The sequence below is a fragment of the Mizuhopecten yessoensis genome, unplaced genomic scaffold (assembly GCF_002113885.1).
Source record: "Mizuhopecten yessoensis strain PY_sf001 unplaced genomic scaffold, ASM211388v2 scaffold7283, whole genome shotgun sequence".
NCBI lineage: Eukaryota > Metazoa > Mollusca > Bivalvia > Pectinida > Pectinidae > Mizuhopecten > Mizuhopecten yessoensis.
Window position 1 is genome coordinate 1,951,864 of NW_018406970.1, and position 19,803 is coordinate 1,971,666.

Below are 19,803 nucleotides of genomic sequence, written 5' to 3' on the forward strand. Positions count from 1 at the left end.
TTATGATGCCATGTTGTCTCACTTGACTGATGAAGCTTGGGTGTCTCCCTTGACTTTGATGGTCCTGTGTTGTCTCCCTTGATTGATGATGCTGTGTTGTCTCCCTTGATTCTGATGATGCTGTGTTGTCTCCCTTGTTTTTGATGATCCTGTGTTGTCTCCCTTGACTTTGAAGATGCTTTATTGTCTCCCTTGCATTTGATGATTCTGTGTTGTCTCCCTTGTGATGGTCCTGTGTTGTCTCTGTTTTGATGGTCCTGTGTTGTCTCCCTTGACTTTGATGATACTGTGTTGTCTCTCTTGACTTTAATAATAATATTGTTCGATTCTGATGATGTTTGTTGTCTCCCCTTGACAGGTGGGTAACATCGTGTCGTCTCTCCACGAGAAGCTAGGCCAGATAGAGTTTGCCCAGACGAGGACGGGCACGCTCCGCACCATACGTACACTCACCAGCTACCATCTTAGTTCCGTGATGCAATCACTGCTCAACTTCCCGCTCCCTTATGATGCGTAAGTATTTGTGAACATTTTCCAAAATCACGCTTTCCAGTAGTTCATCACCTATAGGTGACCTGAACCAGAATGATGAAATAGTGATGTCCATTATTCAAATGTTGATATGCCTTATTAATAAAGCTTCCCTTCCAGCTCGAAGAGAAAAAGTTTTCTTTTTCTATGTCTAACTACTGACACAATGGTCAATCCTTTAGCCCTTTAACCCCTGTAGACCATAATGGATTAATCCAGATCAATGTGCGGTAGAGTCTACTAAAGTTATATAGAGGTGAAAGGGTTAATGCATAATTGAATTTGACAAGAAATATTTTTTATGTCTTCAATAAGATTCATCAGTATAGAAATATGCAATATCACAGTTTTACTTTCTACACAAACAATGTATGTAGTAAACATGATGTAACATTTCAGGACCAACTGGTCCCTTTGTCGAGCTATGACTGAGTGAGCCATATGTATACCTCTGCAATGCTGCGACGTAATTGTATATTTCATATGTGACTTAACCCAGGATGAGGTAAACAATACAAATTGCTCACTCAGTCATAGCTTGGCAAAGGAACCAATCGGTCTGGAAATGTTGCAACACGTTTAAATATACATTGTTTGTGCATAAAGTAAAAGTTTGATTTTGATAAAGTAGTTATTTTTCTTGGAAATTCATTTAGATGTGTTAAAAAACTTCATATTTCAAAATTTTAAAAATTTTCATGTACTGTCATTCTAATGATATTTTATTTGGGAACTTAATATATTGTAATCACCGCAATTCTGCAATGCGCTAATCGACTATATTCTAAAATCTGTGACTGAAATAAGTACTCTTATTTAGTAATTTGAATGCTGTGCCATCATGAAATGTGTTGACTCGGTTGTTTATTTTGACAGGAATGTGGTTGAGATTTGGCAAATATTGTCCCAAGACGCTCAGATAGCCTCCAGTATGATAGACCACCTACTGGAGACTTTACAGCGAACTCTGCCATACGAGGAACGCACCGACGGTGACCGGACAATTAAAAACGCCACAGTAGCCCCCTTGGCTGTGAGTATCTCTGTGTAATGCATATTCTAGGTAGATATTATATTCCATGAAGGTTACATGTTTGTTTGGAATCTTTGAAGTGGCATGTGCCGTGGATAAGATGTCGGTTTTAAAAAATTAAACTTTATTTATTTTCACAACAGTTGTGAAGCAAGTTCTACCAACTTATATTATTCACTCTTGTTAGTTCGGATGATGGTGCGCAGGGGGTCTTATGTGGGAGTAAACCAGAGCACCTGGAGAAAACCCATGTGGTCCGGCAAGTGACCCCATACCATTTCAAGTCTGATCAGTGAATCAACCCCCCCTGCCTTCATGAAAGGAAAGAGCGCTATAAATTGTGCCACTTGACCACCCTATATATATTGATATTGTGTATATTCTAGGAACTAGCTTATGTGTAATATGAAGGCAATATTGCATATATATCCAAGAGTTTTTGGTAGACATGTGAGAGTATATTTTAACTCCCCAGCTTTGGTTTGAAGGAACATGTCTTTATGAATAAACCTTTTAACTTCAAGGAAAAGTTAACTTGACAACTTAAAATTTCAATGTGTAGAATATCAGCCTCTTATTTTTGAAAGCGTATTAGTTGTAAAATTACATACCTGTATTTGCTATATTGATTATGTATATCATTCATCGATTGATTACAAGCGTTGGTTATTAATAAAATCAACAACTGCTAGTGCTTTGTCTAAACAGCTTTCATACCATTTTTGAACCCGCATAACTTGAATACTCGGATAACTCAAAGTTTTCCCACGACTCCGTCGACTTCGAGATAACAAGGTTCGTCTGTATATGCCATTAAGGTGACATTGTGATCAAATTCTAGGTTACCGCGGATCTGCTATGAAGGTGAACCTGTGTTTATATATTAGATAATGTGTGCAATGAAGGTGATATTTACATTTTCATGTTTGTTGCTGATATAGTAAAACTTCATTATACTGCCACAATTTGTCCAGAGAAAATTTGTCATTATAAAGGGGTTTGGCGATGAATTGAGGGAAATATATAAAGGAAATTCTCAATGAAAAGAGAAAAAGGGACATTAAAATATCTTGACAGTAAAACTTGTTATACTGCCACCATTTGTCCAGAGAAAATTTTACTTTATGAAGGGGTTTGACGATGAATTGAGGGAAATATATTAAGGAATTCTTAATAAAACCAGAAAAGAGGATATCAAAATATCTTGACTGTAAATGAGGTGACAAATGAAATGAGGGTCATTATATCGAGTATTAAGTGAACTTGTGTTTCTATTCCAGGTTACATGTGCTATGAAGGTGATATCTGACGTGTAAACGAGGGTCATTATATCGAGTATTAAGTGAACTTGTGTTTATATTCCAGGTTACATGTGCTAAGAAGGTGAACTTGTGTTTATATATTAGATAATGTGTGCAATGAAGGTGATATTTACAATTTCATGTTTGTTGCTGATATAGTAAAACTTCATTATACTGCCACCATTTGTCCAGAGAAAATTTGGCGTTATAAAGGGGTTTGGCAATGAATTGAGGGAAATATATAAAGGAAATTCTTAATAAATCAGAAAAAGGGACATTAAAAAATCTTGACAGTAAATGAGGTGGCAAATGAAATGAGGGTCATAATATCGAGCATTAACTGAACTTGTGTTTCTATTCCAGGTTACATGTGCTATGAAGGTGATATCTGACGTGTAAACGAGGGTCATTATATCGAGTATTAAGTGAACTTGTGTTTATATTCCAGGTTACATGTTCTATGAAGGTGATATTTGACGTGTAAATGAGGGTCATTATATCGAGTATTAAGTGAACTTGTGTGTCTATTCCAGGTTACATGTGCTATGAAGGTGATATTGGACGTGTAAATGAGGGTCATTATATCGAGTATTAAGTGAACTTGTGGTTCTATTCCAGGTTACATGTGCTATGAAGGTGATATCTGACGTGTAAACGAGGGTCATTATATCGAGTATTAAGTGAACTTGTGTGTCTATTCCAGGTTACATGTGCTATGAAGGTGATATTGGACGTGTAAATGAGGGTCATTATATCGAGTATTAAGAGAACTTGTGTTTCTATTCCAGGTTACATGTGCTATGAAGGTGATATTTGACGTTGAGGAGACGGAGGAACAGGTGAATAAGAACTACCACCGATTGTTTGCTGCCCTCGTGTTACGGATGGGGTCATCTGTCGGGGTCAAACCACTCAAACAGAAATCTGTAAGTACACAAATCACAAGAAAACTTCTCCCTCATTGGCTAAGGTTAACTCATTCACCCCTGAAATTTCATAATGAACTATTCCAACCTTTGAATTGGAAGAGTTCAAATGTGTCATCAGGGGTGAATGAGTTTAGTGTGCACCACCTTATGGATAAGACAAGAAGACTAGTTTGATCATTTGATGACATCAAAACAATTTCGCAGTCACCTAACAGTAAAATTGACTGGCTTTAAAGTCGGGTGTCGCTCCTCTGTGATCTTCAAAGGACAGGTATCAGCCTGGCAATTGGTCAGGATTTTTTACATGAGCTCAAATAAATATGTAACCGCGTTGCCTTCAATTTTACTATCATGACATATTCCAGTGGTGCAGAGAGCTAAAGTAAGCATATTTAACCCTTTCACCACTGTAGACCATAATGGACTCATCCAGATCAATGCATGGTAGAGTCTACTAAAGTTACATAGGGGTGAAAGGGTTAACCCCTGGAGTGTCGAGGATGAGAAAAAGCTAGCATGAGGTATAAAGTCAAGGTCATTGACCTTCATTATAATAGCAAGGTAAAGGTCACAGTCTCTCTGAATGCAAAGTGTGCAGGCTGTACAGATTGTGAATCACAAAAAAACATAGAAATTATATTTTTGCCTTGGTGATCCCGATATCACTGCCAGAAACTGTAACTAAGCGTTGGAAACTGACTAAAGCGTTGATAAATCATTTCTGAAAAGAAAACTATACCTTGCGGGACCTTAATAGCTTTATGAGAAATAATAAGTGAATGAAGTAGGCAAAATATAATCAGCAACAATAGTGTTCGTAGTGTAAAGATAAATCAGTGGGGCTAGATTGGGATTTGAATCCTGGACTTCAGATTGTAATAACATTGCTGAACCGACTAAGCTACCTGGTAAACAGAAGTATCCCTGCCTAACCATGCAACAGGTGAATCCAAACGGAAACTCGGGGAAAGGTTACTGTAATAATAATAATATACAGCATTTGATATAGCGCCCTATTGAGCTAACATAAGCCACTCGAAAGTGCTTTACAGTACATAGATATACAATTTATGAAATAAGCATATACATTAATCAATACAATTTGAGGAATTTGCAGGAGCTGCCATATCAGGCGCTAGCTACTAGTCCTATGCCACCTGGCTAATATCTCCCAATATGTGTATATATGCCTGCATGTGTGCTGGAGATGTAATGTGTTCAGTTCATAGTGGGACTGTGCTTCCATCAGCATCATTTATATAGTGCAACCTCACTTGAATGCTACAGCACAGATACCGCAACATCCACCCCAGACCAATTTATACTCAACCTGGGTTGTTGGAGTTGTGTGGGCAGGAGAAAAACACTTTCTCTGAATATTCCATGTGTACGACGATTTCGGGGATCGAACCCAGTGCCTGTCATGTGTAAGCTATATATGAAAAACATTTTTTTATTAGCTCACCTGGCCCATAGTGCGGCGTCTGTCGTCCTTCGTCCGTCTGTCGTCAATCGTACGTCTGTTCATCCAGGCTGTCTGAGCCTCTTGTTCGAAACATATTCTTTTGAGTGCTAATTATTACAACATTACTTTTACCACAGAAAACATTGAGACAAAAGTTGTTTCCTCAGGTATGTGATCAATGTGTAAATAATGATGCATTTTGTACATATTTTTCTAAATATTTATTTTATAATGTATAACTAGATATTGCATGCTTTTTTCCTATACTTCTGCTTCTGTTTGTCAGAATGTTTTTGACATATATGGGACACTAGAAGTCAGCTAGGATTGATATTACAAAAACATATTGGCAGCTTGCCTATGAAAGCAGAAATTAAAAAGTTGGAATAAAACAGGAAAGTGTCCAGTTTGTTTGATAGATTTATGGTAAATGGAGTTCCAATAAGAAGTGAACTTAAAATTATATGATGTTGATTGATAATTTTCAGATGGAAAAGTCAGTTCAAAGTACATGACCTATGATACATCGTACGTAAAGAATATTTGATGATTTCCTTATGAATATATTATATATTTTTCACAAACGTGGCAGAATTCTGACAAAAACAGGTATATAATGCTATACAGATGAAATATTTGTGGTATTTAACTCATTTACCCCTGAAATTTCATAATGAACTATTCCAACATTTGAATTGGAAGAGTTCAAATGTGTCTTCAGGGGTGAATGAGTTAAAAGGAGGAAACCATTTAGCATCTTCTATGATCAAAAGTTGAGCAAGTTAAATTGACATGTCACTAGAAGACGATTTTTTTTTATGGCTTTAATAAAGTGCAGAGAGCTTATAAAATTCAATTGGGCATCATACTCTTATGATGTCATGCTTGACAACAGTGCTCACAGTGCGTCATTTTGAATTGGCTGCTAAATGCAATTGCGCTTTGTCTGCAATTATCTGGGAAGATTTGCTTTCAAAAATGTAATTGATGGCATAGTTAAGTAAATACATTAGTGTAGGTAGCATGATGAATCAAAACAATGACTTTTTCTACAGTCACTTCATTTGCATCTGAACAAAAAAATCTGATGTTTTCAATGCAGTGAATAGAATGCACAGTTCTGATTGGTCAATAATAAAAGTGATATCTTCGCACATGCGAAGTCATTATATAATTTAAGATGTAATTTTTTATCAAATTAAGAATTTCTTAAATATTCATATTTTTTTATTCAATTTAAATAAAATTATCTTGAACATGATGTAACTTTGATTAGGGTTGACATACATTAATGCTTTCTCATAGAATCCTTAGTTAATGTCAATTCAGTATATCCAGCGTGTTAGTGCTTGAACTATATACCAACTTTAAACCATTAAATATGCAAGTAATCTTCACAGCGATTCTGTTTGGAAAACTCCACCATCTTAAACTAACATAGCGAAGAACAACAACATTACTTTTGCACATTATTATGAAACTATTAAACACGTAATATTTAACATAAATCTTATCATTACTGTTAACTCATTCACCCCTGACTACTCATTTGAACCCTTCCAATTCCAAGGTTGGAATAGTTCATTATGAAATTTCAGGGGTGAAAGAGTTAATATTGGAAGTGGGAAATTGAATATTTGTATCGGACAATCTTCATTAGAATTTTTTTGACACTGGTGCTAATCAATGATTACATGCTGGGCCGTACAAAAGTGTCATCTTACGCAGAAGTTCATCAGTGATCTTGTTGAAATGTGATTGGTGTAGTCTGTCTGTGTTGTGTAGAATACATTTAGTATATTCTTCAGTGTTGTGTTTTTGTAGCTATTTTAGATGTTTGATGAAATGGTAAGATGCACACTGGAGTAGCATATCTTTGTTTTGTAGAGCGTCTGAAGATGTGCGTTTCGGTTTTCTTCCACCCTGAAATATTGTCATCCACAACATCCCAATAAACAAATGTACACCGGTGTAGCTTATCTTTGTTTTGTAGAGCGTCTGAAGATGTGCGTTTCGGTTTCCTTCCACCCTGAAATATTGTCATCCACAATGTCCCATTAAACAAATGACTTGTACCCATCTACAAATGATCCTAGTCCCTATAGTAGAAAGGTTATGTATCACAACCAGTAAATGTTTATGTGTAACGTTTCGGTGAAAAGTATGATACGTACCCTGTCACTTTCATCAGACAAATGACCAGTGAAGCGTATGTACACAAAGGTGTAAAATATTCATAAGTTAGCAATATATAATGAAAGTCGATTCAGATACACTATAAGTATTAATAAACAATTAGTTTTTATACATGTAAAAAATGATGAATCGATTCAGCTACTAGCTTTGTTTAATACTTGGTCATAGGTGTGCGAGAGTCTATGAGCCCCCTCATCTCGATTTAGAACTGACTCACTGCGGCGTATCCAGATGACTTCTTTTATCTGCCGCTTGAACATATTGCTCTCTCTGTCCAACACTTTGGAGTTATCTCAGTGAATCACATGATTATCCCTCTTGGGTCAGACTTTGTACCTTTTCACGGTTGATAGGGAATCAAACCTCGGCAGTCTTGGTGAAATGCAGTTGTGCTATCCACTGCACCACCCAATTAACTATGTCACAGATCAAAAGACTAAAATTTTACCAATATATTCCGGAAACTCTTTGAGAGTTTCTTTTGCATGTAGTGGACATTTTATTGTAGTCAGTGGAACTTTTATTTTATCTAGCTTTTGTTCAGTGAAATTGTTAATTCTCTTATTGAACCATAAAAAATATTTATTTTCTGCTTTTTTGCAACAAGTATTCCTTCAGATTTCTTAGTGTCTACATGTCACTGTATATGTGGTCTAATTTGTTGAATTATCAAAACATTTCAATGCCCTTGCATGGTATGCATAGAAATTTTGTTTTGGAAACACTCTTTTGACATACATAAATAAATGAATTTATGCTTCAGATGCTTTTACTTTTAAGAGCTTTGCTGATAGCAGCAGCATTTAATAAAAGTTTGCCTGTATTTCTGCTGAGACAGAGTGCCTTATTGGAACTCTATAGAGCTATAGCTTTGTCTAGTGTTGTTTTGCATTTCTGCTGAAAAAGACAAGTGTAACATTCAATGTTTGATTAAAAGATTAATAGAATCTTTTACCCCTTTGAGGGTTGAGATAGGGGAATCTCAATCCTAGGAGGAAGATTATTAAGTTGCTGAACATGAGGCTTGCAGAGTGTTTATCAACTTCAGAATCTCAACTCATTCACCCCTGAAGACCCATTTGAACTCTTCCAACTCGAAGATGGAATAGTTCATTATTAAACTTCAGGGGTGAATGAGTTAGAGATTCCCAATCTCAATTCAAAGAGGTGGATCAATCTTATTTTTCTGACCCTGTTGACCCTGTCATGTATGTAAATAAGTAAATGAAATACAATCAAGACATCTCCAAAAGCTAAAAAGCTTACAATTATGTATATTACAGCGAAAGATATAATAGAATGTTGACATTACAGGCTCAATGCATTGTTGACATGAAATCACACAGTTGTTTAGCTGGAGAATCTCCTAGTCTCAACCCTTGATGCAGCAGTCACATCTTACAGTCACACATGTAGTTGACCGTAGTGGGGATGACCGTAGTTGACCGTAGTGGGGATGACTGTAGTTGACTGTATTAGACTGTAGGTGACCTTAGTTAAACGTAATAAAACGTAGTTAGACGTGGTTCAATGTAGTTATAGATATAGTTTGAACACCATGAAACCCATGATTTGACCGTGGTTAGCCCAAAAATTTTCAGCATGTTCAAAATATCTCTACAGTGAGTTTGGATGCCAAGACACTACTGTGATCGTAGTTTGAACGTAGTTGACCCTAGTTGACCGTATTTGACCCTACTTGACTAGTGTTTACTGTAGTTGAACATAGTGTTTACTGTAGTTGACTGTAAGTAGCCTGGCACTACGGTCAAGTAGGGTCAAATAGGGACAACTACTAGGGTTAGTCTACGTTTGAAGTACGTCCACAGTAGAGTGAGTACTGTTAACTGGGGTGAAGTAGGGTTAAGTTATGTTCAGTTTATAACTACGTTGAACTATGTCTAACTACCTTTAATATGTTTAACTAAGGTCACCTATTGTCTAATACAGTCAACCACGGTCATCCCCCACTACGGTCAACTACGTGCGTGACCGTAAGATGTGACCGCGGCTTAATTAAGGGTTATACATAATATATTAGTGTGGAAAATCACTGTTGTGTTGAATTTGTCATTTCAGGTATTACCGTATTTGTCCCAGTAATTGCCCCTTTCCCATGTAGACAACCCTATCCTTACTTTTTGTTCCAATCTTCTCATCCCTTTACCATATTTTACTGATTTGCTTGAAAAATGGTGCCAATTATGGCTTTTGGAAGGTGCTGTAATCATTCTAAATTTCCCATATTGCTATGAGCCCTGGGTGCTTATTATGTTGAAGGTAGTATATATACAGTAACTGCAGATTTATTGTTATATTTATAAATGTACTAGAAATCCCTATAGCAGAACAGATAAACAGGTAATGATGCTGTCTGTTTGAAATTAACGAGGTATTTAATAATCTTGTATGGGTAATTCTTCCCCTGTGAAGTGCTAATTTGGTCCCTATAGACTTGCACTTACACTAAAATGTAACCCTTTATATGTTTCAAGGTGACAAACATGATACAACTGCTTATTTCTAGGCCATTAATAACATCGTTTGTTTTGATCGCAGTACCTACCTAAGCACCAAAATATGAATGAACTCCATTAAGTACATACAGTTCAATTAATTTATTTTACAAAATCAGATTAATTGAATCTTGCAAGGAGTAAACTTACTAAATATATATCTATTGCTCAGTTCTGAAACTCTTTAAGAATTATGATGCTATCTCTGGGCCTGTTAGCCTGTTTGAAACAGTTCAAATGTTTTAAATTCATTTCATCATGCCATATGTTTATAAATTAAATAGATAAATTGTCATCTGTTGCAGGACAGAGAGGAAAAACCAAAGGATAAGAAACGGGCTGCAGCTTTGGCCGCCTCATCTCCAAAAATACCCACCTGTAGTCAGTAAGTACTGTTTTCTTCCACAATATCTACCTTTCTAGCTGTAGCTATGTAGTCAGTAAGTACTGTTTTAATAAGGGTGCCCCCTGAAGGATTTTAGAAATGTAAAATGAATTCTTGGAATTCTAGAAGTCGTCTCATTGGTTTTGTGAATTAGACAATTTCCACTGCCAACTTAGGCTCTGTGCATGAGAATATGAAACAAAAACAATGTGGCCAATGCAATCGTTCAGAATGATATTCATATGCGTTTGCTTGATTAATTGGGACATCAGCACTGAGCAGGGGAGTAGGCTAAAGAGACCTTTGTGTCTCTCTGCTGTGGAGCAAATAGTAAAAGAAATATGTATATTGTGTGTGGGGAAAATGTGCTTAATTTAAATGCACTTCACTTGTCATCAACCTGTGCAATTACATCAAATACAGTAAGCATAAGTAAGATATCTGTAGGGAATTCAATAGGAAAGATTTTACACTGGTCTGTGCTTTTTTCCAGGTCGGCTGTAGCAGCATTTAAGTCATTTCTGGAGCGGACAAAGACGAAGGACATCCAAGAGGGTCTCGAGGAGGAGGAGTGCTGGGGTAAACTAGAGGATGAGGACAATTATACCGAGGCCTTTACAACGCTCACCAGGTAAAGTTATGTGGATTGGTGTACATGTAGGTTCATTGAAATGATTTTGATCATTTAATGTATGGTAGATTTTAATTGTATACATATAGGATTACGGTCGCCCTTCTAGCTTTGCTCTGTAGGGAATTTCTCTTTGTCTCAGTGGTAGAGTGTCCGTCTAGGAACCTAAGGGATCGCAGGTTTGATCCCGGGGGTAAGCACACTACTCTCCTTCCTGTTACGAATGCAATGTCAATTTTTTTAGCTCGTTCTTTTTATTGAATCACGGAAAAGCTCATAGTATGTCAAAATTCCCAGGATACATAACAATGTATAGCTGTATATATATTGTACTGCATGTTCTTCACTGTGTATATCAATTACATATATACCAGGATGGCTCAAGGGCATTGAGTTTGAATCTGTACCTGTGAGTAGTTATAACCTGCATGTTTTTGTACCTGTTTAAGGTATATACCTGTGAGTTATGTACCTGTTTAAGGTATTTACCTGTGAGTTTTGTACCTGTTTAAGGTATTTACATGTACCTGTGAGTTTCGTACCTGTTTAAGGTATTTACCTGTGAGGTTTGTACCTGTTTAAGGTATTTACCTGTGAGGTTTGTACCTATTTAAGGTATTTACCTGTGAGTTTTGTACCTGTTTAAGATATTTATCTGTGAGTTTCGTACCTGTTTAAGGTATATACCTGTGAGTTTTGTACCTGTTTAAGGTATTTACCTGTGAGTTTTGTACCTATTTAAGATGTATTTACCTGTGAGTTTTGTACCTATTTAAGATATTTATCTGTGAGTTGTGTACCTGTTTAAGATATTTACCTGTGAGTTTTGTACCTATTTAAGATATTTATCTGTGAGTTTCGTACCTGTTTAAGGTATTTACCTGTGAGTTTTGTACCTGTTTAAGATATTTACCTGTGAGGTTTGTACCTGTTTAAGATATTTTCCTGTGAGTTTTGTATCTGTTTAAGGTATTTACCTGCGAGTTTTGTACCTGTTTAAGGTATTTACCTGTGAGTTTTGTACCTGTTTAAGGTATTTACCTGTGAGTTTTGTACCTATATAAGGTATTTACCTTTGAGTTTCGTACCTGTTTGAGATATTAACCTGTGAGTTTTGTACCTGTTTAAGGTATTTACCTGTGAGTTTTGTACCTGTTTAAGATATTTATCTGTGAGTTGTGTACCTGTTTAAGATATTTACCTGTGAGTTTTGTACCTGTTTATTAAAGGTATTTACCTGTGAGTTTTGTACCTACCCCGATATTTAAGATTTTTACCTGTGAGTTTTTTTTACCTGTAGACTGATAGTAACCAGTACAGTGGCAGGGCCCCATACCTCACAGATCGTTGCCTGCCTTACTTCCTCTCTGTCCAGTCTCTACGAAACACAGAGGGTCACCACTGCAGCCTTCTTTGCCGAGGTATACAATTTCATAAAAACATCATACTGCTTAATTTCTACTCAATATGCCAGTGCTGAAAATGAGGGTATAAAACATGCCCTCGTTGGTAAATATTTATGACCAACATATTTTCTTGTCTTCAGTTTTCCTTGACTACAATTGATTGACATATCTGTGTTCATAGGATTGTGGTCCATGAAACTTGTATTTCTGTGTGTGTTGAAACAGAAAGTCTGTGTGTCCTTGCATTAAATAAAATAAATATACAACATTCGATATAGCGCCCTATACTATCTAGCTAACATAAGCCACTCTAAAGTGCTTTACAGTACATAGATATACAATTTAATACAATGAATACAATTAGCATATACATTAATCAATACAGTTTTGAGGAATTCGCAGGAGCTGCCTTATCAGGCACTAACTACATGTACTATGCCACCTGGCTTATATCTCCCTATGTGTGTATGCCTGCATGTGTGCTGGAGATGAATTGTGTTCTGTTAGTAGTAGTATAAAACTCTGTATCTTTTATTTTTGTTAACAGTTGATCAACCAGAAATGTGCAGATGATGATACCCTAGTGGAGCTGGTGATGAACAGTCTGTTGGGGCGACTCGTCGATTCCTCTCACGTCGTACGCATGCTATGTATCCGCGGGCTGGGCAATGTGTCGTCCATGGGACAGGACCAGGTAGGCCTAAGTGTTATAAAGATACCGACCTTGCCTCAGAAATGTTCTGTTTCATGGCACAATTATAACTACACAGTATTGTGAATTTTAGATAAATTTCAACGACACTTAACCTGTTTCATAACTTAACTGATCTGATGTCATATCTCGTATGTCCATGTCTTAACCCTTTCACCCCTATGTAACTTTAGTAAACTCTACCATGCATTGATATGGATGAGTCCATTATGGTCTATAGTGGTGAAAGGGTTAAAAATGGTAATACACACGTGTAACAAAACATAAAAGTGCAACGATTGGTCAAAATTGCATTTTTCTCTGATAAATTTTTATGTTTTTGCTATTAAATGAATATTTGAAGTTTAATTTTGTCATTTTCATTACATTTAAAACTGTCCATTATTTAATCTGGACCTACTTTGCACTGTGCGGAATTACAATACTATGATCGGAGTACTTTGGTTTTGACCTATATAGAGTCAGCTGATAACACATAATTGTGTTAGATTTTTTCCCCCCAATTTTGAATTTTCCAAAGGCTCTTGTCAGAACAAATTATTAAACTTGTTTGATAATAAATTCAATATAACATGGGATATGCATGTAAGATCCTCTACATGAAAACCTCATTACTGCCATTGGATGTCCAGCAAAATTTTCCATTAAGAAAACTAACAATCAAATGTATTTCAGGTCCAGAGGTATTCCACTACGGTGCTGTCGGCCATGATGGCTGGTATGGATGACAAAGAGGACCCAGACGATGACATCACAATCCAGGCAATGAGCGGATTGTCCCGTGTTCTGCCAGAGATAGATGAGAGCCACATCCGGGCCATCCTCATCAACGTGGCTCTCAGGATACGACCCTGCTTTGAAAAGGTATCATCATTTCCTATGTCAACTTCAGGTTGTGTCAGGTATGGGTCGTAGAATAGAGCTCTACACAAAGTTTTCAAGCTTGCTGGTGTAACAGCGAGGAAAGAAAAAGTGATGTTTACGAGATCTTGTTCATCGGGATTACGGTGAGGGGAAGGAAGGCAGGATTATTAAAATCCTTTGTTTTTGGGGCTCAAAAGATGGGATTTAGGTCATATATATGCATACTAAAGTTATGGAAAGTATTACATCATAAAAATTGATTTAAAAAAAAAAAATTCTGAAGTTCAGGTAATACCCTTGTAGCTAATAGTTAAAGAAAAAAAAGTCCTTAACATTTAGGTGTTAAGTTTGACAGAACAAGTGAATTTTGGAAACAAAAGAAACTCTGGAAGACACTTTTGCCCAAGCCTGTTAGGGGAATATTTCCCACTTCATTAGAATAGCAGGTTGTTGCTTACTGCTACGATTTACGAAGTGATCAAATTGCTACTACAAACATTATAAACTTATCCAGGAGAAGGAGGGAGTCCGAGCTCAGTCGTACATCCTGTTTGGGAATCTGTCCCGGTTTGGGGATGGCCCCTCCAAGGCTCCGTTCTTGGAACAGATCCACAGCAACCTTGTCAGCCTCCTGCTTCACCTGAACGACCCCAAAAAGGAGGTCATCAAGGTACGTACTCATTCTGTAACGGTTCATCAAGGTCATACTTGTAAGCATGTTGAAATAAATGTATAAACTTTAATAACAAAATTTCAAATACAATTTCATACGTTTTTATCGGAAATGTTTTCTCTCACTATTTTATGAATCATGACTGGGAATTTACTTTTAGGTAAAGTTTAAATGGATTCTAGGGCCTTGCTAGCTATTTCCTTGTTTTCCTGGTGTCGTAGTAAAATAAGCATTACTCAATATCAACTAGGAACATTAATTTATCATGAGCTATTATAACCACTAAAATGAACCATATAAAGGATGAGTGACAACCCATTCCATCAACACCAAACATTGATTACCACTATAATGCACTATGGACAGATTGAGTGACAAACAATTCCATCAACAATGAACATTGATTACCACTATATGGTACCATATATCCATCCATGTAAATTATAAAAAGTAAAATAATTTTTAAATAACATCACTCTTCAGGCCTGTAAAGGAGCATTGAGACAGCTTGGCCCCCTCATGGAGTCGGAGGATGTTAACAGCAAATTCCAGAAACACCTACTTGAGGATGGTAACTTACATTACGGAGAGTTTATGAATGACCTATCAAAAGTATTAGTAAGTAAATTTCTATTCAATTATGTTTTCATTCGGGAAAAATTGTTTCAGAATTGTTGCTAAAAAAAATTGATTCAGACTTGTTGCTAAAAAAAGGTGTTTCAGAATTGTTGTTGAAAAAAGTTTTTTCATTATTGCTGTAATATTGGTAATTTTTAATTTTAATGAAATTATTGAGTGCATTTTGATCAGTTTGGACTCAATTTGCAGCATTTAAGCAATTGTCATAATCAAAATTTTAGATATAACAAGCAGGGTAAGATGTGTCCTCAGATTAAATATTTTCATCAATACAATATATCCTCATCGTTTCAGATTCAAGATTTCCCAGATAAAGTTAACTTCTATGCAATGGGTTGTGTTGCGTTCTTCAAAAGTTCGTGGCCGGAGATAAAGAGTAATGCAGCGTTATTTATAGGTGAGTACCGGTCAGTTTGGCAGCTTTTATCAGCAACGTCTACACTATTTAAGGACCCCCTTACCACTGCCAGAAACTAACTAAATGTTGGAAACTGTTTTTTTCGGCATAACGATAGCTTTGATGAATCATTTCTAAAAAGAAAATCATACTTTGTGGAACTTTAAAGAGAAATAATAAAGAGGAAAAAATTATATATATAAAAGTAACAAGTGTTCTGAATGGAAAATGTTCATCGGGGCTGGACCAGGATTTGAACTCAGGGCCTCAGATTATTATACTATTGTTGATCTAACTAATTGAGTTACCATGTTAACGGAAGTGTTCTGGCTCAACTGTGCTTAAGTTATATCCACACAGAAGTTAAAGGGTGGTTACTGTATATACACAAAAAAAACATAATAGTGGGACAAGAATCCTTAAATTTGTTTACAAATTAACTCATTCACCCCTGAAATTTCATAATGAACTATTCAAACCTTTGAATTGGAGGAATTCAAATGTGTCTTCAGGGGTGAAAAAGTTAATTATAGAAAAGGAAAATTACAGAATTGAATATAAAAATGTTACTTTTATTTAGATTTATTTAAGATGTAACATGACATCTGATTGGTGAATCAATATGATTTGCAAAGTTTTGTATATCCATGACATATTGTGCTATGTTACATCATTTGAGATGTAAGATAACATTTGATTGGTCATTCAATATAGGTAATTTGCAACCTTATAACCATAAACCGGGATGGCAATTATATCTAAGGTCAATTTAACCCTTTCACCCCTATGTAACTTTAGTAAACTCTACCATGCATTGATCTGGTTGAGTCCATTATGGTCTACAGTGGTGAAAGGGTTTATGTATGCATGTGTATTAGAGGTGATATGTTGGTGTATTTGTCTTGTTGCGATACCTTGAAGCTGATTCTGACTTTATAGTGCTACCTCACTGAAGTATTTAACCGGGTCACGTTATTCTGACAACGCATTAATTATATAATACTTAGTTGTTGCAATTACCCAAAATGCTGACTGTTTAACTCATTCACCCCTGAAGACACATTTGATCTCTTATATATAATTCAAAGGTTGGAATAGTTCATTATGGAATTTTAGGGGTGAAAGAGTTAATGGGGAATAACAAATACCATTTGCTAATGTCCCGGCCAAGGGCACAGAACCCATTGCCGCCTTTATCCTTAGATGAATTTTTCTGGATGTAAAATCTTATGAAATTCTCTGTCTTTTTCACTATTACAGGATTTTTACTTGTGAATTTACCAAATGGAAAACATGGACTAATCTCCAAAGAACACATATGCTCAGGTTAGTACAATTCCTATGTATATGTCAAGGGATCAGACATTACTGTGTTATCTTAAATGAAGCATTTTTCACTCTGATATGCCTTGAAGTATGGTACAAATATTTTACATTCACAAATGTGTTAAAAAAAACAATGTTTAAAAAAATACATATCAAGTATTTAATAAATGTCTTTGAAAATAGTATTATATTGTTCATAAATACACAAAATTCCTTTAAAAATATAGTAAGAGCAGTAAAGTTTTATTGTACTGCCAACAAAATGTCCAGATAAATCCTGGCATTATAAAGGGGTTCAATGTCGATATTTTGAGGGAGAACTTAAGGCATTGTGTAGAAAAGAGGTAAGGGTTTTTACATATTTATAATGCTGTTATTGACACTCCTATAATCTATTTGTGAAATATTTGTTGACATGGACCTAGATGCTTTAAGCCTTCATCCATTATTATTCAATTGAGGTAAATTAAATGCATTGGCAGTAAGCGTGGTAGCAAATGAACAATAGGGATTATATTAAAAAAAAATATCTTTAAAATTGTAAGATTGCTTGAACACAACATATTTGTTTACTTTGCAGCATTGATAATGTTACTGAAGGATTCCACACCTGAAGTCCGAGCTAAGGCTGCGGAAGCTATAAGTCTGCTCTACGAATACTGAAAGAACTGCAAACTAGCTCTAGTGAATGTGACAATGAAACGGGCTCTTCAAATATTGAACGATTTATGAGGAGTTTTCTATATGAAGCGGGCTCAACAAATATTGAAAGATTTACGAAGTGGTTCACTTACATTATTAACCCTTTCACCCCTATGTCACTTTAGTAGCTTCTACTATGCACTGATCTGGTAAAGTCCATTATGGTCTACAGTGGTGAAAGGGTAAAGTAGGCTGAACAAATATTGAATTATTTATGAAGCGTTCTGTTCGATTATGAAGTGGGCTTACCTGATATTGAATGCTTTAGGACGTGTTCGCTTCAGTTATTGAATGAAATGCGTACAAGTTGACCTGCTCAAGAAAAATCAAAGGATCATCAGAAACGTGAAGAAAAGCTGACAAGAACAGTCAATGATACAAAGTTATCATCTTAAGTTATATATTTATGTACTGTATTAGCTTCAAGTAAACACTACATGAAGTTTATGATGTTCAAGACTTGAGAGAATTTCACCATTTTTGTCAGTCAGAGTTTTATTAATGATATTTATGGGATTTTTTGTAACCTTGCCTTCTAGAGGAGAGCATATTTAAAGCTGGCTATTTCATCAGTAAGATGGCATATTTTTGTTTCAAATTAAATGTTGAATGAATGTTGCTTTTTTTTTTTTAAGTGTGATATGGCATGAACACTAGGAAGGATGTATTTGTCGAAAAAGATAATTTATTTAACAAAAATGTCAGTTATAATCATCGTATTGCATTGTGCACATTTTAAAATAATTCAGGCCTGGCACACTTCAGGTATTTAATATGACAAGTCTCTTGAAATCACTCTTGCCATTCAGTACAGTACAGTATCATAATGGTATCGACTTCAGTACTGTTTAATATTTTTCTGTTAATCTTGTTTTGTTTAAAGCTTAAGTTCCAAGTGAATGTTTTTTCTGCATTTTTGTGTTCAGGAAGTCAAATATCAATGCTTTGGGATGTCATCTTCCATATCTTACACGTCAGCCAATTTGCAGGGTTTGTCATTTCACTCATTTATATTCTCTGAATGAAAATATATATTCAAAGCCTAACGTTTGTATTTTGAAGTTGTCCAGTATTTTATGAATAACGCCTTCCATTCTTCATGACAAATGATATCGTCTGAAAAATCCCAAGAGTCCAGTTGTGTGCACCTTCATAAGGTCAAACAAAATGATATATCTGTGTAGGATTACATCCAGAACAATTTTAGGTTAATAATATAAGTAGCTATATATATATATAGAAACATGTAGATGGGAACAGATATTGTATTGTGACTATTGAGCTCAGAGTATTGACATTTTCTACTTCTGTTTGTCACTGGGAAATTTGCAGAGGAATTTTACGTAAAAGCAAAGTATTTATTTTAACTTGTCCATCAGAGGAGAGCATGAAGTGAATGGCCTAGCTAGCTATTCAATCAATAGGGTTGAAATTATTTATGTATCAATTTGATACAGAATGAATGCTATTGGTTTGAATGTGTAATTTGGTAGGAACACCAGGATGAATGTGGCAGTCAAGAGGCTAATTTATTCAAGTTATTTTATTACGTGATGTACATATTTTAGCAAATCAATCCTAGCACACTTTAGGTACAAAATTAATGATACATCTCCTGAAATTATTTAAACATTCGGTGCAGTACAAGTCCAGCTGGTAATATTAATGAATAACTTGAGCTTTGCCTAGAATTTCCAGTTTTTTGACAAAATACTAAATGTTTTACATATACAATCTTGTCCAGGTTTGAGTATTCAGGTAAAGAAAAAGTTCAGTTTGTTGTGGAACATTTCACGTAATAATGAGAAAGCTATGTTGGATAAATTAATATTTGTAAAGAGGTGTGCAAGTCAGAAATACATTGATATTACTTGAATATTAATTAAATTCATGGTTTATACTTGCCCAATTCTTCATCCTCATTTCTGGCATTTAAAATCTGCATAATTCTCAATAATCTTTTAATTTTTCTAAAGTTTAATTCATTCATTGGTATAAGTATTTTCACATAAAATATACTAGTCAAATAGGGGTTGTTTTATGGTTAAATGATACTTTAGACAATTTTCTGCCCACACCATTTTATTGGGGGCGGGG

The 19,803-nt window shown here is 35.5% G+C and overlaps 1 protein-coding gene across 3 annotated transcripts in view; it reads left to right on the forward strand.

The window, feature by feature from the left end:
* LOC110453390 (maestro heat-like repeat-containing protein family member 1) overlaps positions 1-18,233 on the forward strand; it is a 57,879-nt gene extending 39,646 nt beyond the window's left edge. For 2 of the 3 annotated variants that reach the window (XM_021502314.1, XM_021502315.1), the window contains 14 exons: positions 359-513; positions 1,408-1,564; positions 3,654-3,791; positions 5,397-5,426; positions 10,277-10,356; positions 10,850-10,987; positions 12,288-12,408; positions 12,941-13,087; positions 13,781-13,969; positions 14,484-14,639; positions 15,126-15,260; positions 15,576-15,678; positions 16,939-17,004; positions 17,585-18,233. In XM_021502314.1, coding sequence (XP_021357989.1) covers positions 359-513; positions 1,408-1,564; positions 3,654-3,791; positions 5,397-5,426; positions 10,277-10,356; positions 10,850-10,987; positions 12,288-12,408; positions 12,941-13,087; positions 13,781-13,969; positions 14,484-14,639; positions 15,126-15,260; positions 15,576-15,678; positions 16,939-17,004; positions 17,585-17,667 — 1,698 coding nt within the window. In that variant the 3' untranslated portion in view covers positions 17,668-18,233. The remainder of the gene's footprint in view (positions 1-358; positions 514-1,407; positions 1,565-3,653; positions 3,792-5,396; positions 5,427-10,276; positions 10,357-10,849; positions 10,988-12,287; positions 12,409-12,940; positions 13,088-13,780; positions 13,970-14,483; positions 14,640-15,125; positions 15,261-15,575; positions 15,679-16,938; positions 17,005-17,584) is intronic. The other variant, XM_021502316.1, reaches the window with a different exon arrangement.
* Positions 18,234-19,803: the final 1,570 nt, after the last annotated feature.